The 23,087-nt window shown below is 43.1% G+C and overlaps 1 protein-coding gene across 1 annotated transcript; it reads left to right on the forward strand.

Annotated features, from left to right (window-relative positions):
- The first annotated feature begins 840 nt into the window (after positions 1 to 840).
- On the forward strand, positions 841 to 11,814 carry KRR1 (KRR1 small subunit processome component homolog). Its single transcript, XM_084630144.1, has 10 exons — positions 841 to 990; positions 5,355 to 5,530; positions 5,854 to 5,988; positions 6,356 to 6,481; positions 6,576 to 6,659; positions 7,913 to 7,969; positions 8,540 to 8,710; positions 8,875 to 8,952; positions 9,086 to 9,179; positions 11,105 to 11,814. Exons 1-10 carry the CDS (start codon positions 918 to 920, stop codon positions 11,245 to 11,247), a joined length of 1,137 nt encoding a protein of 378 aa, XP_084486270.1. The 5' UTR covers positions 841 to 917; the 3' UTR covers positions 11,248 to 11,814.
- Positions 11,815 to 23,087: the final 11,273 nt, after the last annotated feature.

A 23,087-nucleotide genomic window follows, 5' to 3' on the forward strand; every position in this document is an offset into this window, starting at 1 on the left:
AGTAGAGTATTCACAGTGTAAAAGGTATTTATCCCCTGGAACAATAACTATTGCAAGGGTGTGTTCATTTGCTTTACTTTTCCTATAAGGCCTTCAGAGGTTCCCAGAAAAGATAAACATGGACGTCAACAACTTCAGGATTACAATTCCTTGACTTCATAGGGTTACCAGCCCTCCAGGACTGTCCAGGAGTCCCTGAGAATTAAAAACTAATCTTTGATTAAAGATTATGTCATGTGATGCAATCCCAGGGATAGGTGTCACCAAAGCTGGCAACCCTTGTAATTTCTTCTCTCGCGCTCAGCTCAGCAACCTTTCTTGGGCATTCTGGGTCCAGAGAAAGAGAGACAGACAGACAGACTGTGGTTCCTTGGCAGGGCTTGGATATTACAGTGCTGGGGACCCAACAAACACCTGACTACCCTGGCGAGAACCCCCATGTGCAAAGCAACAAAGGGGAGGGATAGCTCAGTGGCCTGCCAAACCCAGGCTTGTGAGTTCAATCCTTGAGGGGCCATTTAGGGATCCAGGGCAAAAACTGGGGCTCGGTCCTGCTTTGAGCAGGGGGTTGGACTAGATGACCTCCTGAGGTCCCTTCCAACCCTGCTATTCTGTGAAAGGCTGGGCTGGGCGGGTGGATCCGGCGCTTTAGGCAGGGCGCCCACAGTAGCCCAGCAAGGGCGCCACGCTCCCGCGGCTGCAGCGCGCGAGGCCTCAGCCGGACCCCGCCCGACTCCCGAGGCGGCAGTTGCCACGCCTGCGCGCAGCGCGGGGGCGGGGGCGACTACAGGCCCCAGCATGCAGCGCGACGGGCCCGGCCGCAGGATCGTCGCGACCACGCGTCTGCGGGGAGGAGCCAGGGCCGCGTGGAGCGTCCGTTCGTGCGCTGGGTGAGAGGTCAGGGCGGTGGCGGCAACATGGCGGCCGCCAAGAAAGCCGAGAGCGGCCAGGTGGCTCCGGCGTCCAAGGACCGGAGCAACAAGAAAGCCGGTAAAGGGGAGCCTCGCGGCGGAAGTCGTGCGCGGCGGGCCGGTTAGACGACTCGGCCTGGGCTCCGCGCGCCGGCTTGGGACCCCCTCCGTGCGCGCGCCCTTGAATGGGGAGCGCGTTACTGCCGCCGCCGCCTCGTTCTGGGGGCCAGTGCGCGTGCTCGCCCCTGCGGGCAGGGCTGCGCTCGCGCCCATCCCAGTGTGCCGGGTGGGGGGAAGGGCGAGCTGCAGCCTGCTGGAAGGCAGCGGGGGTGAGCTGCGCATGGAGACCTGAAAACCTGCAGCCCCACCCCATAAGGTGCAGCCCGGACCCGCCGTCTGAGCCAGCCCTGCTCGCCCCCGTCCCCTGCCGGGCGAGCCCTGGCCCCCCGCACCTGGCGCGGGCGGGGGGAGGCGCCTGTGAAGTGCAACGTGCACCCCTGGCCTGTGCTGCTCTGGGACCTCTCGTGAGCATCGGCGGTGAGATGCCACGTGTTGGGCCTGCCCATGGCACGCAGGCAAAGATTCAAGGGGCGGGAGCAATACAGTAGGCGCTTACATTTCAGTGCTGGCTTGCTATGTTGCTCCCCAGCAGCGGTTGCTGTCAAGGGGACTGTTGTCTGACCAAAGCCGTATGAAGGGTTAAGGGTGTTTCACCCTGGCGGGTGTGGGAACCCCAAGTCTTGGGCGGAATGGGGCAGGGGAGCCCCTAGTCAGCAAAACGGCTGCGTGAGCCCGGCTGCTGGGGACAAGCTGCGGATGCGTCTTCTGGTGGCTTCATGCTCCACCCTGGCATGGGGACAGCACTGTGTGTAGCCTGCAATAGGGGGAAGAGGGAAAGGGGTGTCCCCTAGCATGGACAGCAGAGAGGCCCCACAGGGTAGTGCTTTGGGAAGGGGGTGACCTGATATGCCCCACTGCAACATAGCAACCCTGTAGTGCAAAACAGTATGCCCACACCCCACCACTGGCAATCAAAATGGAGGGGACAGTTCAGTGTACGGGGGGGGTCCCCCTGATACTCTCCGATACTCCCCACTGCAATATAGCAGCCCTCTGCTGCTCTCAAGCCAGATGCTGAGGAAGGGAGGGGGAAACATTCCAGCTGCATCTCTGTGCTCCTCTGATCCCACCCAGCCCACCCCCCAATTCCTCTCTTTCAGACCTTCCCCCCTACACATGCTCTCCATGCAGGCTCTGTCAGGCAGGGCAAGTGGACAGGGCTGTGTGCCCTGGAGCTGTGCTGAAGGGCCAGGGTGAGTCGGGGACTGGAAAGATGCAGTTTTGTGGGGCAACACCCCTACATGCCTCCGCATCTCCGCCCCTGGATGTGACATCACAATGTCACCAATGTAGCTCTTATGTGGCAGTTATATTTGCTGTTACCAACTGGACAATTCACAGTGGGGAAAGTGTTCCCAGGGGAAATGTTGCTTGTAAGCAGTGGTTGCTCTTACAAGGTGTTTGTAGAAACAAGTGTCTACTATACATCCATTTGGGGCAAGTGTAAGCCAGAGTCACAGTGGTACTACACTTCTGTAGTCGTGCCAGGAATGGGACATGACATAGAATGAGTGTGCACACTACTTTACCAGTAGTTGGTGTGGTAATGATACAGGGCTATAACTGGTTCAGGGTTGGTGGCTAGTAGGGATACTCAGTGTAGGGTGGGCGTGGGTGGCTTCCTGTTTCTGTTCTCTCAAAAAATAATAAACAGAATAAAATCAAAATGTGCAGCTGAATCCCCTCACCCCAGTTGCTTCTCACGCAGACATCCCCAGATAACATTTATAGTGACTGAGCTTTGTCTGGGGTCAGGCCCCAGGGCTGTATCACAGACCATGTCTACATTTACACAGACTATGTTTACATTTATCTCTACCTATGGCACTTTAGAGACTAACCAATTTATTTGAGCATAAGCTGTAGTTCATGAAAGCTTATGCTCAAATAAATTGGTTAGTCTCTAAGGTGCCACAAGTACTCCTTTTCTTTTTGCGAATACAGACTAACATAGCTGTTACTCTGAAACCTATCTCTACCTATGTAGCTCCATATAGGGTTTCCAGATGTACTAACTGAACACCAAAAGTCTAGTTACTGTGGGCGGGGGGGAGGGTGCCAGGCCATGAACCCATGTCAGCCCTTGCTCAGCCAGGGCTGCCTCCCATGTGCATGTCATGGGCAGGCAGGCAGCAGGCTCCACGTCAGGCTGCTGGTCCCATCCTAGCCCCAGAGCAGAGGGGGTTCAGCTGGTGGAAGAGGAAGGGAGGTGGAGAGCAGTGAGCAATGTGGGGAGGGGAGAGGAGTGAGCAGAAGGCAGGGCCTCAGGGGAAAGGGAGTGGCCTTGGTGAAGGGGCAGGGCCTTAGGGGAGAGGCGGGACAAGGGGGGGTGGTCTGATTTTCAAAAATTAGAAAGTTGGGAACCCTAGCCACACACTGCAGTGAAAGGCTCTGCTGGGGGAAGCAGGGTTGCCTCTCCCCTGCCAGAGCCTTTCACTGTGGTGGGTAAAGGCTCTGGCAGCAAGGAGGTGACAGGACACTACACAGATAAGAATAGCAGTGTAGACATGGGATGCACTGTTGGGGCACATAGAGAGCCGTGTAGAGGGTTAGATACACTGAGTTCAGGCATATAGGGCATTCTACTTGCTGAAGCTGTAGACCCATGCTAGCTGGGTGTGCTGTGTCTGTATTCTACACGCCACTGTAAGTGTAGATATACCTTCAGATCGTATGACACCAATAGTTGGTTACAGAGAAAGGAAGCAGGGTTGGCACATGGAGACTAATGGATTTTCTGTCTTTCAAATAATTCCTTGTTACTTGTAAGCAAATAAGGCCAAGAATTTCAGACATAAATGGGCCAAGAATTATCCAGTCCTCTGTAAACTAAATGTTAGGGGTGAAGGGCTGTCTTTAATTATTTTACATTACTGTGTGCTTTCTGTTTTCATTTTAAAACTAATCTTTTCTCCCTCATTTATACCAATTATTTCCCGCTCCCACTGTGGTGTGGTGGTGGTCATCTTTGCCAAGCATTTGGGAATACAGTTTGTTTTAAAACACTTCAAAAAATAAGTGCCTAGTTTTGCAAACTTAGGGCAGGTCTACACTAGAAGCACTACATCAGCATAGTTGCAGCACGTCTGGTGAAGATGTTCTATGCCGGCCGGAGAGCAGTCTCCTGTCAGCACAATTACTCCACCCCTGCGAGAGGCAGAAGCTATGTCAGTGGGAGAGTGTCTCCTGTTGATGTAGCACAGGTGTGGACAGCACTTAGGTCTCTGTAACTTGCGTCACTCACGGGGGTTTCTTTTACAGCCTCCTGAGCGACGCAAATTAGTTCGACTTAAGTAGTAGTGTAGACCTACCTTTAGTCACATACATAATATTTACCAGTGCAAGTAGTCTCATTGCCAACAAAGATAACAGGTGTGACTGCTAGAGTTTTATTGCACCAAAATTGCTCCAATTAGGAGGAACTTCTGATAATGTTGGTATGAATTATTTTGTAACATTAAAGTGAGGTGCTTAAAGGCAGATTGTCCTTTCCACCTGCCTCTCTAAACCACTCCAGGTAATAAAGAGATGTTAAGTTACTCAGTTTGAATAACACTAAATAGCTCTACTCCCAACTAAATAATTTTATTGTGGATTCCCACTCCTCAGAGCTCATCCTAATCACTAAATAAAAATTAGACCACAAATGTCTGTCACCAAATCTTATTTTCTTGTTGCCTGCACAGAAAAATGTCTAATAACTACACACTGTCATTAAACTTGTCTGCCTGGTAATCATTTGTTTTTATTATAATGTCTGCTAAGCATAACAAATATATCATCTGTGCAAACAAAATGAAACAGTTTGAATCTTTCATAATATTTTTATTAGAATTAATTGTTATGGGAGTTGGATGGCTCAAGTGATTGGTAATGGTATGTGACATTTCTCTGCTCGGGCTCCAATTCAGCAAGCAGTACTACTTGAAACCTGAAAGTTGTTTGGTGTCTTATATGAAATGAATTATTAGGTTCAGTCCATTTTCTAAAGAGCAGGTGTCCACAGCAATAGAATCCCCATCAGGGTTTATTAGTGCCCATGTCGGCCTCCATGCTGAGACTACCAAAGATTGAAGCCTCTCTTATCCATGGGTCTGCATTGGCACTGACCTTCCTTATCTGCTCCTTGAATAAATAGAGGAATTTAAGATCTGCCTTTCAATATTCTTGTACATCTTATACTAAGCACTCCTCTAAAATCAGACCCACCCACCCCAAGATTTAGGACTGTTAATCTAGTTCCTTTTGTAATTATTAAATGGGGAAAAAGTCATTGTTGGAGAGAAAAGCACTCTAATGCAAGTGAATTTTTATTTGTAACAGTAAATGAGTCAGAACTTCTCACTGTTCCTGATGGATGGAAAGAACCAGCCTTTACAAGAGAAGATAATCCTAGAGGGCTTCTGGAAGAAAGCAGCTTTGCAACTCTGTTCCCGAAATACAGAGAAGCTTACTTGAAAGAATGTTGGCCACTGGTGCAGAAAGCCTTGAATGAACATGTATGAATAATTTCTACATATACATCAAGTAAACTTAGTTTATACCATTTCAAAGATTTATTACACATAATGTTAATTATTTAAAGCAAAATCATACAGGAAAATGCACTATTTTCACAATAATTTAAGTATATATATTTTTAATAGGCTAACTCATATTTTAAAAATTTAGAATGGAATCCTGCATTCTTATTTTAATTTATTAAGTTGGAAGTCAGTTTAGAAATCAAACCTGCACACAGCGTAAAAATAGTAATGTTTTATTCTAACAATTGGCTACGTGTGATTGACCATTATTTTTAATTTCTTTATAAATATTGCAGCATGTGAATGCGACGTTGGACTTAATTGAAGGTAGTATAACTGTCACAACGACTAAGAAGACTTTTGATCCATATGTGATCATCAGGGCAAGAGACTTAATAAAGCTTTTAGCAAGAAGTGTTCCATTTGAACAGGTGTGTAGCTAAAGCCACTAATTTATATCAACTATTTAGTAGGTCAATTTTAATATTGCATTTATCTGTATTAAATTATGTTAATTTTACATGCTTATTTTGAAAGAAGTTTATGATTTTCAAGTAAAGTCAGTTGGGGAGAATAAAATACAACTTTCAAAAGAAAAAATACATCTGGGAATACTGAAACTGTGCTTAAACCAGAGTGACAGACTACATTGTTCCATTGACTTTCATTTAGTAACAAGTAATGAGTTTGTGCTTTGATTAGTTTTATCACAATGACACAGTGCTGGTGGTAGTGCTGATTACCTGTGTGTTCGCTCTTCTCTTTTATTTTTAACACAGCTTTGATTTTCCTTTTTAGGCAGTACGCATCCTTCAGGATGACACTGCATGTGACATCATTAAAGTAGGGTCTCTAGTGAGAAACAGAGAGAGATTTATAAAAAGAAGACAAAGACTCATTGGGCCAAAAGGATCCACTCTGAAGGTACATCTTACAAGTGTAATAATCAAGATCTTAATTATGTGAAGTCGTTTATCTAAGCACCAGTTTATACTTATTTATTCCCTTTTTTGTGTAGGCTCTGGAACTGTTAACAAACTGTTATATCATGGTTCAGGGGAACACTGTTTCAGCTCTGGGACCTTTTAATGGGCTAAAAGAGGTGAGAGAGAACTCACTTGCTTTTTTAATAGATCCCTAACACCAGCCCTGCCCTGCCCTGCCCCGCCCCTCCCCTCCCCACCCCCACTAACCTTCCAGCTACAATCCAGCTCCTACCCACCCCCAGCATCTAGCTAGCATGTAGATACTTCCGAGACAACTCTCCATCCCAACAACCTCTGTGTTCTTTAAACCCTCCAGCACCCACCCACTTACCGACCAACCCAAGCATCCCTAGATAGCCTCCATCTGACTACTACTTTTCCATCCCACTACTCACTCACCTTCCATGTGCTATCCCTGCCATTATTTGGGGCACAGTGTGTTCAACCATCTGGTGAGGTTGATAGTTATATTCAAATTATTTGTTGGCCTGCACATTAACTTATTGAATAATTTGCATGACTGTCACACATGGATCAGCTCTAAACTTGACCCCTTACTGCTTTTAGTGGTCTGACTGCAGGAAAGGTAAGTGGGTCAACCTACGTCATACGCAGTAGGAGCAGAAACAATGCAGAAATACATGAGTTTCGTGAGGATGGAAATATTGCTCTAAGACATTTGCTTATCAAGCTGACCAACACTGTCTCATTGTTTACTTGTACTTCCCTGTCTTTTTGTCTGTCTGCATCCATATATTGTCTCTTACTTAGTGTGTGAGCAACTTGGGGCCATCCTTTTGTTCTGTGTTTGTTCAGCACCTAGCACCGTGCGCTCCTGGTCCATGGCAGGGGCTGCTAACGGCTACAGTAATACAACCGATAATAATCAATATAAAGGTATATGAGTAACAGTATTTTTTAGCGTCAGTGAAATTGGTTTCACTGTCAGATTGAGTGCTGTTTTGAGCTGCAAACTTTGCAGGAGAATGTTATAAGCAGTTGTTTCCACTGGAATTATAACACAATTTCGTGGAAACCTTTCTGTTGGTTATGGGTATTGTGATCCATTTGTTTTATAAAAATCTAAATTTGGTGGTAAATTTGACTTGATTGTGCCTCTTTAAATTGAAGATACCACTTAAAAATTTAAAAATCATATTGCTATCTGAAACTTTTTTACTTTTGTTATGGGGAACTAATAAGTAATTAGTTTTACGATAACTAATTCAAAAAGGTTTAGAAAAAATATTTCTCTAAAGGTCCACTTGTGCAAAGGAGTTTGAAGAAAACATATATTTAGGACTTTCATTTACGATAATTTAGAATAGTGATTATGTTTTCCCTTCCCCTTGCTTTTTTTTAAACCTAGGTTAGAAAAGTGGTCCTGGACACTATGAAGAATATTCATCCCATATATAACATAAAGGTGGGTGTGGCCTGGTGTATTACATTAAGGCTAGTACATTACTGTGCATTTTGTATGGGGTTGCATCTTTGCCTATTTTTCTGTATTAAGGTATGTTCCTTGTCACAAGCCACCTTAATTTATAAAAGGCTATATCAATTAAGTATTCCTGTGATACTTTATTTTGAGGGTTTCTCCTATAATGCAATTTTTTTAAAGAAACTTTTACGGTATATTGCTTTGAATATACTTCTGTGTATTAGGGTGCACAATCAGTGTAATCATAACAGTACCTGACAAGGCACCAAAGGAAAAGTGCATATTCATCTACATGTCTCCATGATTAGCAGCTTGATACTCATTAATATAATATCAAGGCAGCTTCCCTGGTACTGTTAATGTCTCTGAGCCCCTGTAGAACAAACTCCTTGAGACATAATTACCTCACGTGTTTGACTGCTCCTGCTTAAACCACCCAGTTTCCCTGTGAGTGTAGGTGATTCACTATACATTTAAATAACTGGACTTAGGAAGTATGTCAATTATATGTTTTAACTAATATTTCTTTTTAATATTTTGAAATGATTGAAGACTCTCATGATTAAACGGGAGCTGTCAAAGGATCCTGAACTAAGAACACAAAGTTGGGAACGATTTTTGCCTCAGTTCAAACACAAGAACTTGAACAAACGCAAGGAGCCAAAGAAGAAAAATGTTAAGAAGGAGTACACGCCTTTCCCACCTCCGCAACCAGAAAGCCAGGTCAGTCTAAGCCTCGTATAATTCTGTAGGAAAGATAAAAGGTCCTGAAATCTTGCTCGTAAGTAATTGGGAGCGTTAATCAGTTGATGCCAGATGCTTTCCTCAGTATCTGTCTCTAACACATAGCTAAAGACTCTTAGGAATCATAAATGTGTTTTTTACAGGTTGATAAAGAATTGGCAAGTGGTGAATACTTCTTGAAAGAAAGCCAGAAGAAACGAAAGAGGGTGGAAGAGATAAAGGTAAGGCAGTTCTGATTTGTTTCAGTCTTCAGCAAAATGAAAATGGGTTGGTTTTTTTTGTTTTCAATATGATTCTCATTTTGTCTAATGTGACTGGTAAGTCAAGTGTTTGACCTTTTGTTCGTAATTTTAGGCAAAACAAGCAGAAGCCATTAATAGGAGACAAGAGGAAAGAAATAAAGCTTTTATCCCTCCCAAGGAAAAGCTTGTTGTAAAACCTAAAAAAGGTAATGTTTGTTTCCTGTCCTTAGAATCTTTTCCACTGTTTGTTTTTGTTTTTTAAAGCTACTGTTCCTTTGGTTGGTGGCTATTTAGCCAACCAAAGTGTATGGAGCATTAAGTATGAAATTCACCTTGTGGGTGAGGAGGTTCAGTGCAAGGCCCCCTTGCTATTTAAGTCCATCAGTAGAGCTGCATGGGGCAACGGAATAGGTGTAGCAGCCCACAGCAGTGCTGCCTTTGAATGTTTAGTGTAACAGAGTGTTGACTCTAGAGAGTGACATTGGGAGAAAAGCCAGAGAGGGCCTACTGGATCATCAGGTATGCAGAAGATGTGTTTGCTACTTCAGGCTGTGGGCTAGAATAGAAGCTGTGAAGGTCTGTTGATTTTTCCACTTTAACAGTTTCTTTAAATTTAAAGAAAAGATGAACTTGCTAATCATACTTGGTTGATGTTTGAGACATAAAGACACTACTTAGAGGGAGAAACTGAGATGCTGAAAAAGTATCCCATCCTGACCTGGAACTAAAGGTCTCACACACTACCATTTTTTGCGAATCGACAATCGGGGAGGGGTGGGGGGGATATTTGTTGAGATCAATCGAAATGTTTGTTTCAATATTTTTGAAACTTTTACATTTCAACCCTCTTTATTTTTAATATTTTACTATGATGACTTTGATTGCTAAACAAAAAGTTGTTTTTGACTGAAAATCAGAATTTTTTACTTGGAAAATGTTGAAATGGGACACTTCTGGCAACCTTGAAACTTTTTCCAACAAAAAATGTAGAAACAAGAATTTCATCAAAACCAACCCTTTTGTACAGTTTGGTTTTGACAAATGGGCATTGTTCTCATGAAAAAAGATTTTGTCAAAAAATTCTCGACCAGCTCTACTTTTACTTATTGTATATACTTTAATGTAAATCTCTCAGCCTTCCAAAATAGATTACAAAAACATTTTTGAAGCTAAAGAGAAGAACTGAGATCTAAAAATGTCAGCTCAAGCCTATGCTCTAGTACAAGGGTGGGCAAACTTTTTGGCCCGAGGGCCACATCGGGGTTGCAAAACTGTATGAAGGGCCAGGTAGGGAAGGTTGTGACTCCCAAAACAGCCTGGCCCCCGCCCCATATCCCACCTGTCCAACCTCCCCTGCTCCCTGTCCCCTGACTGCCCTTTCCCGGGACCCCCTATTCGCCCCCCCTGGGACCCCACTGCCTAGCCAACGCCCACTGCTCCCTGTCCCCTGACTGTCCTGACCCCTATCCACACCCCTGCTCCCTGACAGGCCCCCTTGGACTCCCACACCTATCCAACCCCCTCCCCTGACCGTCCCCCTCCACCCCCCCGAACCTCTGCCCCATGCAACAGCTCCCTGTCTCCTGACTGCTCCCCAGTACTCCCTGTCCCTTATCCAGTCCCCCCACCCCCTTACCATGCCTCTCAGAGTGGCAGGACTGGCAGCCGTGCCGCCCACGCGGCAGCACGCCTACGGAGGGGGGACAGCATGGGAGGGGCTGGGAGCTAGCATCCCCAGCCAGAAGCTCAAGGGCTGGGCAGGACGGTCCCGCGGGCCGGAGTTTGCCCACCTCTGCTCTGGTAGGAAGTAGCTTATGTGAGAGAACACTTGATCCTATCTCATAATTTCTGCCCAAGAGGGAGGTGGGGGCAGGAAATCCCAAGGTCCTGGTTTATATGTGATATTAAAACCCTTTTTATTAAAATCACTGCTCGCAAAGGCCACTGGCTGGGGAATACAAAAACACACGTGCCAACCTGCCTTCCCCCCATGTCTCTTTCTATGTCCACTGTTAAACATAGCTCATTGTGTATAAACATGGAATCATTTTGTAGACTGTTTCCAGTAGATACTGGGAAAAAAATCAAAAGGGATGTTTCTCATATTTGTATGTTGGTTTTTATTGTATAGCTTCTACTGAAACAAAAATTGATATAGAAGCAATCAAGGAAAAGGTGAAGAAAGCAAAGAAAAAGAAGCTGGGAGCACTTCCAGTGGAAGAAGTTAAATTAAAAATTGCAGCAGGTGAAAAGAAAAAGAAGAAAAAGAAATGATTTGTCAGCTGGAACACTTGCATTTCTTTTACATTTGCAAAGGAACTTTTTTCGTACTTTGAAGATTTAAGACTTGGGGTTATCAGCATTGCCATACTGCCAGTGAACACTGATGAAAAGATTAAAAAACAAATTCATGACAACGAGAATATGTTGGGGATTTGTGGACCTAAATAAGCAGTGTAAAATCCTTGGAACTTGTAAAGAAAATAATTTGGTATGCTCTCTGTCACATCCTAAACAACTGAGAACGTACAATAGTATCTTTTCACCATTCACATCATATGTCTGAGAGTGATTAGGAGTTTTAAACCTTACGTGAGGGTTTTCAGTTTTGCATAATATAAAACACATATTGGGGAAGGGGGGTTGGCCATAAGAATTTGACGGGAATATATTAGGGGAAGGGGATTGTTTCTTTGAGGGGTTTTTGAAGAAATGTTTCTCTAACAGACTGCCACTGTATAACAAGCTTCAGATATGGAGATGTTAAATCTGATAACTTTTGTAAAAGCAACCAGTTGTATTTTTATATATTATATGTCATTCTGTTTATCAGAGCTAATATTTATTTTCTTATACGTGTGGTGTGTATTTCTTCACTATTTGTCCTCTACACATTATAATGTGACTGCAACATGTGTGACATTGTTTCCATGTAGAGTATGCAGGTACCTATCATAAGACACTTGTTTAATTTCTTCAGTTTATGGAAGCAGTTTTGAAACAAACTAAACATTATGAAAGAATGGAGATTTCAGTGCGTGACACTGACATTTGATACCTTAACTCTGGGCCAAGGGAATAAAATACTGAAGGAGAAGTAACTGCTTGAGAAACATACTAACAAAAAAACAGGTGGCCTGGAGGATGGTCTATCAGCCAGTGTTTGCCATACGTAATTATTTATAAAATGGCAGTAGGAAACAAGCTTTAACAAATACAACTAAGTCAGAAAAGGAGTGGTGATGTGGAGGTACTTTTTACATTTTCAAGTTGCATATAAAGTTGACATTAAAAATTTTAAACTTCATTCACTAAGGCAAAGTCTGCACTAGAAACTTGCCAGTGTAGTAATGCTGACTAGCGCTGTGCTTTTTTTTTTTTTTTTTTCCTTTTTCTTCAATGTGGGAATAATGTCAAAAGTCAGAGTGTAGTTACAGCTACGTGATGGCATACAATTGTTTTGCTGGTATAACTGATTCCAGTGGTATAAGTAGGGTCTTGGCAAATTGTTTCTAATGTAGACCTAGCCTAAGTATAAGGTTTAAAAACTTCCCCAAGGCACAAAATCTTTGTCCTTGGACTAGGGTATGCTGCCACCACCAAGCACTTTAACAAAGAACCAGGGAAAAGGACCACTTGGAGTTCCTCTTCCCCCAGCAATCCTCCAAGCCCTTATACCCCCTTTCCTGGGGAGGCTTGAGAATAAACAAGTTGAGCACAGATCAGCTTGGGTTTCCTAGTACCCTAGAAACCCAATCAGATTCTTTAAAAACAGAAGTTTATTAGAAGAACAAAACAAAGATAAAAGAAACACTCTGTAAGATTAGAATGGAAGATAATCACACAGGCAGTCAGATTCCAAACATAGAGAATCCCTCTAGGCAAAACCTTAAGTTATAAAAAGACACAAAAACAGGAATACACACTCCTTCCAGCACAGCGAATTTACAAGCCAAAACAGAAAACCTAACTCATTTTCTAGCTAGATTACTTACTAACTTTACAGGAGTTGGAGGGCTTGCATCCTTGATCTGTTCCTGGCAAAGGTGTCACAAAAGCCTTTTTCCCCCCCTCCAGATTTGAAAGTATCTTGTCCCCTCAGTCATTTTGGGTCAGGTGCCAGCGAGGTTACCTTAGCCTCTTAACCCTTTACAGGTGAAAGAATTTTGCCTCTTGCCAGGAGGGATTTTATAGCACTGTATACAGAAAGGTGGTTACCCTTCCCTTTATATTTATGACAGTATATATTTCTCCATAAAAATGAATTTTGGAACAGTTATTAAGCCAATCAAAGTTGAACAAGGATATGGCAGTATCAAAGCAGTGTGCAACTAAAATTTAGTTCTCACCCTTCTAATTAACTCGTGAAAATTATTGGTTACCATTTAACTTATTGTCTTAAGAATAACATACCTATGTCATGCACAAGTGAGGCATGATGCAGAGATTTGCCCTTTGGAGTTCATTGCAAGACAAGTACCTAACTTTTTGAGCCCTGGTTGTAGAGGGTAATATATAAAGTATCTGTTAACTTTCATTTTTAAGCAATTTTACTCAAGTTTTTGCTATTTCTAAGGGACATCATCATACTCGGTACATTTTCTTTGACTAATAAATGTATGTAGGCCTTCCTCTTAATTAACCTTTTGTTTTGTGAACATGTTTAGGACCTTTTTATTTTATTTCCGTAAGTGGAGATTAAATTGAAATAAAACTCCAGGAGTAACCAACTGGCTGGCATTCAATTCATGCTTTTGAGATTCATAGATTTTAAAGCCAGAAGTGAACGTCATTTAGTGATCATTTAGTCTGGCCACCTACATAACACAGGCAATAAACCTCATAAAGTACATTCCCCCATGTCTGTGAAAGATTAGCTGGGATTTGAACCCATGATTACTTGCATAGAAAGCAAGAACTATTCCACTGGACCAATGCTGCTCAACTTCTTCAGCTTGGTGACCCCTTATTTGAAATTGAACATTTTCACAACTCCCTTGCATTTATTTTAAAAGTAAGAATAAACAAATCAGTCATAATGATAAGCCTAAGTTAGTTAGTTGCCTGTGTTTTGAGGTGTCAGAATACCTGACATTGAAGGACAAGGATGTGGTAAGTACAATGGAGACCTTCTGGGATGCAATCCAGACCAGTGAGGGATTTTCACCACCTGCTGTGCAACCTGGGGTGCCTCAATGCTTTGCTGCTGTAGCTCCCACGGTGGGTCCCTCACAAGCAGCCAAACAGCATGGAGGTCACACTGAGTGTCTGTGTATAGCTTGCAGGATGACCCCAACACACTCCCAGACCTGAGTTTTGCCCCAGAATGTGTATTCTGCACTGTCCAGCCCTTTCCTGGACAATTGAGGTATGTTAGGTCCATTGCCCCTGGAAGGGAACAATAGCCAACAGTTTGCTACTTTCAATGGAGTTATCGAAACAATTCAGTTGGAATGCCACACTGGATTAGTTTTGATTCAAGAATAAAACAAGTTTATTTAAGTATAAAGAGAGGGAGAGCGTTTAAATGAGTAAAAGTGCAAAGCATTACAGTCAGAAATGGTTACAAGAAAAATAAAGATAAAATGCTTTCTAGTGCTAAAACTTCACAAACTAGACTTGGGTCGAGAGAAAATTCTTACAATACGTTCCCAGTAAGAAGACTGACCAAATTTGAGGTTGGACTCTCTCCCAAAGCCAAATGGCTGCTGCTTGTGTCATCTTAGGAGAAAGAGAGAGAGGGAGAAATTCCTTGGGGTGTTTTTGTCCCTCACTTTTATAGTCCAGTCAATCTTTGAAATGCATTTTCCTGAGGGTTACCCCTAGATAAAGTTCATTCCTGCTGTGAGATTGGAAGCCACGGGATCTTGTGACAAAAGAGATTCCCTGCTGCTGTTGGCTAAAATGTACATCGATCTGTTTTTGCCCCTTTCTTTGCCAAGAAATGGCCACTTGACAGGTGATTGCCCATCAACTTTGATGACACGTGGCTAGAGGTCTCAGCTTGTCCTTTGTCTTTGAGAAACAGGTTTATCCATTCCCCAGATTTGACTGGTAGCAACATTTCAGTCATCATTTCATTTTATGTTGATAATGTTACATACAATGTTGCTACACAAGTTTCACCATGATATTATTAACCAGTAATTTATGAGTTTTCAAACGATACCCCACAAGGCATACTTTGTATAAAGATTAATACTGTGTAGTGTGTGACTACATGGTGCATTCAGTCACACCTGTCACTCCCAGAGATTATGACCAATTGTTTGAAACACATTGCACTATACGATCTAGCTACCGCATGATCTGTCCATTAATATAAAGAAATTTTAATCCCCTTCAAGGTTAATCTAATTTTTAAAAAATCATCTAGAAAGACTCCCTAATTAAGAGTATGGTTACTTTAAGCTCAATATGAAAATTACCTTAAAAATAGGTCCTATTTATAGTGAGTCATGAGGACCTACCCACCATGAAAATCAAATTGAAGAGGGAGGCTTAATGGCAGTCAATGTAGGTTTAATGGGCACCACTGATATGGACAACTTATTTAATAATGCTAAGAATCACCTGTGAGTTGCATACTGCTTGTTAGTGTGTACTTATACTGCATACTGTTGTTGTTGTATCCTTGTTAATGTTTGATGGGCTTATATCAAATTGATTGCTTTAAAAAACCATGTATTGTTTTTCTCTTAAAATATATATTTAAGTGTGTTAATCAAGTCTTGGATCACCTACTCTGTGGAGTGTGAGTGTATAAGGTTCATCCAAACTTTGGCACAGTGAAGTTGACTCTCCTAGAGTAAAGACAGTACGTGGGTACTCAAAGCTGAATAGTACCATTTTATACCCACTTTGCACAGTTGCAAAGGAACACATAGTATTACTCCTGGGGCAATTCTGTGCCACTGTGCACATGCATATTTCCTGTGCCGCACATATTTTTAATTTTGTTTGCAGAAAAATTGCTACATTTCTGCTTTTTGCCCACCAGAGGGTGTGTGGCATTAGAACAAAGCAGCTACATCTGGCCAGACCCAGCTATGATAGGGAAAAGAAAGAGCCTGCCTTCTTCACAGCGCCTGTCAGGCCAGGTCACGAGACAGAGGTTGGGGAGTCAGACACCATGGGGCTGCTGGACAGTCAGATAGGGGCTCATAAGGCCTAGTGGGGGAGGACAGACTGGGATGGGCTCAGTGGGAGTGGAGGCTCAGGGTCAAAGGGTGGGAGGGAGGTGCAGGGTCATATGGGTAGAGGGGGAGGGGTGCAGAGTTACAGGGGGGAAGGGAGATGGCTGAGTAGGGGCATAGAGACATAGGGACAGGGGTGCAGGGATACATGGAGCTGAGGGGAGGGAGCTGGCTGATGGATTGCAGGGACACATGGGGTTGGGGTAGGGGAGTAGGGATACATGGGGACAGAGGGCAGCTGGGGGGCACAGAGACAGATGGGGGAAGGGGTGCAGGAGCATATGGGGATAGGGAGAGTGGGTATCTGTGTGGGGACGGAGGGACATGTGCCTGACTGAATGGGAGAGACTAGGGGTCAGCCAGGGTCTGCATGGGGGAAGCTCCCTAAAAATCCCTCCCTGCTCCCCTCCTCCCCACCCCTCAAAAAACAATCCCTCCCTGCTCCCCTCCTTTCCCACCCATACCCAACAACCCTTCAAGTTCACACCCATGCTCCTTCCCAGCAATTATTTTCCTCTCCCTCAGCTCCTCCGTTACCCCTGACTCCCCAAAGCCTTTCCACTGTTTCTGAGGGGTGCGGGAAATACATTTCTGTATTGTATTTTAAATTAATTGTTATTCATTATTCAGAGTTCTGTATTAATTATGCAGAAGGAATCTATTTGTCAAAAAACATTTCCTGAATCTTTTTTGTTGTTTGTTTTGTTACAGACATACTTGCTGACAGGTATTTTGAAATAAATTACCAAAATAATTGAAACTGTTATGATTCTATTGTGTTATTTTGACAAATAAAATATGCAGAATTTTAAAATATTGTGTGTAGGATTTTTAATTTTTTGGTGCAGAATTCCCCCAGGAGTAACATAGATTGCAAGCTGTGGAGAATCAGGCTAGCTAAATGCAGGACTGGACCAGCTGAAATGAATTATTAAGTAATGTGTTTTGAGCCATTAGTGTCAGCAATTGACAGCTCTTTCCTGTGGGGAAAGGACCTTGCTAATTTATAAAAGTCTCTTCAAATGTTGCTGGTTTAAAACTATTTTTTTTATTATGTTTACTTAGAAATCAGCCTTTTTGATCTTTGTTTAAGATCCTGAGAAGGGGTAAGATTGTCCATTTGTTTTCAACGGCTTCTATAAAGTCTGCAAATGCTTGCTAGTTAGACCTCAAAATACTCTGGTATTGATAGTCTGGTATCTGATTGTTTTGCCTGACTGGGGTTATAAAATAGCACTGTGTAATGCTTGAACCTTTGCATGTTTTAATCTCTGGGCTACACCTGCAATTTGTGCTCTCACAGGTTAGAGTCTGAGGTAACATTTCTGTTTGATTTTTCTCTAATGAGTCATGTGGCTGCAACTGTTCAGTGACATGAAACTTTTATTCCTACAAGTCTTACAATGCACTTATTTAGATGTTGTTAATAAGATGCTTTTAATTTAATCTTTCTTTCCTAATCCTGTCACTAACCTTACAGATTTCACATATATGTAGAGAAGCCACTTTGGGCTTGTCTCCATTTATAGTCAGAAGTATTTGAAGCAACTGGGATAGTTCTCCTCTCAGTCTTAGTTTGCTGTATGACAGCTGCAACACTGAAATGAGTCAATCACATACAAAAAGACCTTTCTATCTTGTAATAATAGAAACAAGAGTAAAAAGGATAAATTACCAAGAACATATTCAAGGGACCCTGCCAACATGAAATCTAGTAAATTAAAATATGAGTTCAAAAAGTAGCCTGAGGTACAGCACCTGTTCCTTGGCATCCCTACTGACTTCTGTGGTTTTACAACTGCGCTTTCCCAGTTGTTAAACATACTTTCTTTTTAACTTGTAAGTGTTTGAAAGACCCACTAAACAACAGTAGAAACTAACTAAAGCCCTAAGACTCCAAATACTTATGTATATGAACAACTTTATATGTGAGAGTAGCCCCATTGATTTCAAATTGTAACTCAGGTGGGTCATTTGTGCACTGAATTTGATGGAACTACTGTCTGGCCTGGAGTAAAGCTACTCACATATATGTATACTGAATTGGTCTTTATTTACCTATACAGGGGAACAATGAAATGAACTAGGCATAAAATGCTGACAGATGCATTCACTAAAAAAAAAAAAATCTGAATAGTTGTAACAACAGTAGGTTCGGGGGTGGAGGGGGACTTTGACGAAGTTGTACAGAGTTTTTTTGTTAAGCTGATGGTGTTCCTTTTTCCTTTGTGCTGAAATTTGGCTTTAGATATGACTACATTTTATTCAGAATGTTACTATCCCCAGAGAAACTTTGATAGGTGAGATTTAAAAAAAAATAGTATATATATGAGAGAGAGTGAGAGGAAAACCAAGAAATGCAAAATTAAGGTTCAAGTAAAAAGGAAAAAAATAAAGAAAAAGCCCTATTGAACTTAGGGTTTTATATTGCCACCCATCACTATAGTATGTGAGCACCTGCCAAATAAAATCACTAGCAATAACTAAGTCCCTAGTTAACTTCATGGAATCTCTGTTGCTTCTGTTTCAGAGTAAGAACTCTGCTTGCAGAAGCGTTATGTATTTTTAATTTTTTATTTTCTTTTATGGTTGGCTTGTTCAGGGGTTTTGGGGTAGAAAGGTGATATACTGGAAAATCAAGAAATGCCTAATTATGTTTCTGTAAACAATCTAAACTGATGCATATGCCCACCCAGTGTTCATTCCTGACTTATAACTGGCTACATATAATCATTCTTAGTGAATTTTGTGTCTAATTTCAAGAGAGGATGTGAGTATATGGCTCTAATGGTGTGCTATGTAAGGAGTTGAAAAGGGCAGGTATAGTGATTTTTTTTTCCCAGCAACAATCTACAGTGGTTTGGGCTGTCTGGTTCCTAACTGAATGGATTATTATGTTTATGGGCTAGAAACACAGAGCAGCTGAAGCAGGAAAGGGTTTGTGTTTAAGGCTGATGGCCTGTATGTAATTTGCACTTTTTCATATAGAAGGTGAGGATTTGTAGTTCATAATGAAAATGTGGATGAGTTATGGTGACTTACTGGGATGACTGGAAATAGTATCTGGGTTTTTTGTGGCCATTGAATGGGTGTCGTCAGGTCAGAGTTTGTTTATTGATCCTTAACTTTTAAATTTCTTGGCTTTCAATCATTTGATAAATCCTGTGTTTGGGTATCTAAAGTTTATGATTTACAACCATCTTAATGAAGCTTTTTGTATGGGTATTTCCACAGGGATGTTTGAGTGTGTGTTGAAATGTTGTGTGACTGTTCTGAACTTTTTAAACTCTTCCCTGGAGAATAAGGAAGTGTAATAAAATAGAGCACAAGGTAAGCTATGTCAGGGAGGAGAAATCTTACTATGTTTAACTTCACTTCCCACAAAACAGCAGCAGACTGTATGCTCCTCTTTTATAGTCGTAGGAGCTGGGCTGCATATAATTAAATCTGTTCTAAAAGGACACATCTGCATGTGACTTCACTCAAGCAGACTCCTGCACCAGGCTCCTTATGGGTTCAGGGGTCCATCCATATAAAGTCACTTGTAGGATCAGAGCCAAAGGCCTGAATCTGGCTAGTTGGGTTCTGGAGTCCAAAGATGTGTTGACTGACGCTAAAAAGCCCTGCTGAGATCTCAGTCAGTTCTCAGATGTTCATATGACCACAGAGAGTGACTCCAAAAATAAAACCCCACAACTTTCCATAGAGATTGAAAGGAAGAGAGTGTCCAATTTTTGCAGAAGCTACACTTGTGATTTTTGAGACATATCCTTTGATTTTTCTCTCTCAAATGAAACACATTGTGTCCGTAAATTCTCTTATCTCAAACACCTCATCCGATTAACTGCAATCCTGGGTTTAAAAAACAAAGCAAAACAAAACCTTTTATTTCAGTATTCTCAGTCAAGTGCCAATCTTTAAAAAAGGGAAGAAGGAGGATCCTGGGAACTACAGGTCAGTCAGCCTCACCTCAGTCCCCGGAAAAATCATGGAGCAGGTCCTCAAAGAATCAATCCTGAAGCACTTACATGAGAGGAAAGTGATCAGGAACAGTCAGCATGGATTCACCAAGGGAAGGTCATGCCTGACTAATCTAATCGCCTTCTATGATGAGATTACTGGTTCTGTGGATGAAGGGAAAGCAGTGGATGTATTGTTTCTTGACTTTAGCAAAGCTTTTGACACGGTCTCCCACAGTATTCTTGTCAGCAAGTTAAAGAAGTATGGGCTGGATGAATGCACTATAAGGTGGGTAGAAAGTTGGCTAGATTGTCGGGCTCAACGGGTAGTGATCAATGGCTCCATGTCTAGTTGGCAGCCGGTATCAAGTGGAGTGCCCCAGGGGTCGGTCCTGGGTCTGGTTTTGTTCAATATCTTCATAAATGATCTGGAGGATGGTGTGGATTGCACTCTCAGCAAATTTGCGGATGATACTAAACTGGGAGGAGCGGTAGATATGCTGGAGGGCAGGGATAGGATACAGAGGGACCTAGACAAATTGGAGGATTGGGCCAAAAGAAATCTGATGAGGTTCAATAAGGATAAGTGCAGGGTCCTGCACTTAGGACGGAAGAACCCAATGCAGAGCTACAGACTAGGGACCGAATGGCTAGGCAGCAGTTCTACGGAAAAGGACCTAGGGGTGACAGTGGACAAGAAACTGGATATGAGTCAGCAGTGTGCCCTTGTTGCCAAGAAGGCCAATGGCATTTTGGGATGTATAAGTAGGGACATAGCGAGCAGATCGAGGGACGTGATCGTTCCCCTCTATTCGACATTGGTGAGGCCTCATCTGGAGTACTGTGTCCAGTTTTGGGCCCCACACTACAAGAAGGATGTGGATAAATTGGAGAGAGTCCAGCGAAGGGCAACAAAAATGATTAGGGGTCTGGAACACATGACTTATGAGGAGAGGCTGAGGGAACTGGGATCGTTTAGTCTGCAGAAGAGAAGAATGAGGGGGGATTTGATAGCTGCTTTCAACTATCTGAGAGGTGGTTCCAGAGAGGATGGTTCTAGACTATTCTCAGTGGTAGAAGAGGACAGGACAAGGAGTAATGGTCTCAAGTTGCAGTGGGGGAGGTTTAGGTTGGATATTAGGAAAAACTTTTTCACTAAGAGGGTGGTGAAACACTGGAATGCGTTACCTAGGGAGGTGGTAGAATCTCCTTCCTTAGAAGTTTTTAAGGTCAGGCTTGACAAACTCCTGGCTGGGATGATTTAATTGGGGATTGGTCCTGCTTTGAGCAGGGGGTTGGACTAGACCTGAGGTCCCTTCCAACCCTGATATTCTATGATTCTATAAGATCAATTTTAGATCTTGGTGAAGGGCCTTTGACTTGGAATGGACTTATGCTGCGCTTCCTTACAAAGCCTTAGTGGAACTCCCCCTGCTGGGCACTCAACACACCACTGTCCTTGGACCCACATGCTGGGCTCGTGTGCTCTTATGCTCCCTTTACTCTAGGCAGGTGTCAGTCAGTCTTGTCTGATTTTATACCAGACAGTCCTTTTGGAGAGGTTTGTGCCCATCTGGTTCTGGGACAAAACCAGATGTAGTTTTACCCATTATCAGACAGGGAACACAATTTTGAACAATGTGCTGTGCTGCCCTGCCCCATGACCTCCATGCTGCGTGTCAGGTCAAGCTGACATAGGCAGGGCAGTGTGTTCTTGAAAAATGGTGTCCCCCCTTCCCCCATATGGCATTACCTCACACGCTCCATGCTTATGGGGTCATACTGGTGTGTGGAGAGGAAGGTCACACTGATTGGGGCAAGCCCATGGTGTTTCTGGAAGTGCCAGAATGTCCGATGTTCTGGGAATGTAGCTACCCTATTCAGTCACCATTCTTCTTTGACTTCACTGGTACACTTCCTGGGCACAGACTCTCTGTCTGATACCCCTTCTGGAAGTGGGTGTGCACATCATGGTTCAGCTACCCTAGCTGGTGCTGATCCCTCGTAGCTTAAGCACAACCTTTCCCAAGGCTCCAGACATGCGGGCACTCTGGTTTATAGTTTATCCCTTCAGGGACTTGTGATATTGAAGACAATACAGAGATTTTACAGTAGGATTTCTAAAAATAATTCCTCTTTTTACTTTACTTTAGACAGCACAGACGAGAGCCATACAGATCTAGGCAAAAAAATAAACACCTATACGCCATTCCCTGCCTCAATTTCCTCACCACTGTTGAGGGTTCTTTGGGATTTGGTCAGGGTCTTCTACGGTGTCCAGGATCCTCCTCCTCCTCCTACCTCCTGCACATGACTTCTTCAGAACATGAAGTGTTTGTCTGTCTCTGTCTCTCTCTCTCTCTCTCTCTCTCTCTGACCCCACCAGTCAATGTCCTCCAGCTCCTGGCCTGACCAGCAGTCTAAAAGGTTTCCCCTCTTGTGTGGAAACCTGTTTCTCTGTCAGTCCTTCTATGAGTACTTCCCCAACTTCTCAGCCCTCCAGTCTTTAAAGGCCCATCAGAGTCTTGTTCAAAGACAGACAGTCAGGCACCCTTCCCTTTGTGTTTAGCACAAGGAGTATGTAGTCAGAATACAGTTTAAAATAATCGTAAGGGCTTACAGAGGGTGAATAACACCAAACAGTTTGTAGGTTGCACATAGATTCCCCAAATCATCTTGCTCTCTTTGACAGAGCCCCAAGATTTGTCACAGGGGATGTTGCAAATACTTCTTACTCAGCCAAATGTTTTGGAAGAGATGAGATGAGCAAGTGAGGGTGTTGTCTTTTATTCTGGGGGGGTCTCAGAGGAATGGCTAGGGCCCAGGCCTGTAAACACTTAATGCATATAAGTAACATTCTCACAAGTAGTCAGTTAAGCTAATGACAGGTTTCAGAGTAGCAGCCGTGTTAGTCTGTATCCGGAAAAAGAACAGGAGTACTTGCAGCACCTTAGAGACT

The sequence above is a fragment of the Lepidochelys olivacea genome (assembly GCF_965140295.1).
Source record: "Lepidochelys olivacea isolate rLepOli2 genome assembly, chromosome: 1".
NCBI classification, from domain to species: Eukaryota; Metazoa; Chordata; order Testudines; family Cheloniidae; genus Lepidochelys; species Lepidochelys olivacea.

Coding starts and splice junctions, on each gene's coding strand:
- KRR1 (XM_084630144.1), top strand. CDS start 918: ATGGCGGCCGCCAAGAAAGCCGAGAGCGGCCAGGTGGCTCCGGCGTCC. Junction 8,711..8,874: donor CTCCGCAACCAGAAAGCCAG/GTCAGTCTAAGC, acceptor TGTTTTTTACAG/GTTGATAAAGAATTGGCAAG. Junction 8,953..9,085: donor AGAGGGTGGAAGAGATAAAG/GTAAGGCAGTTC, acceptor TCGTAATTTTAG/GCAAAACAAGCAGAAGCCAT.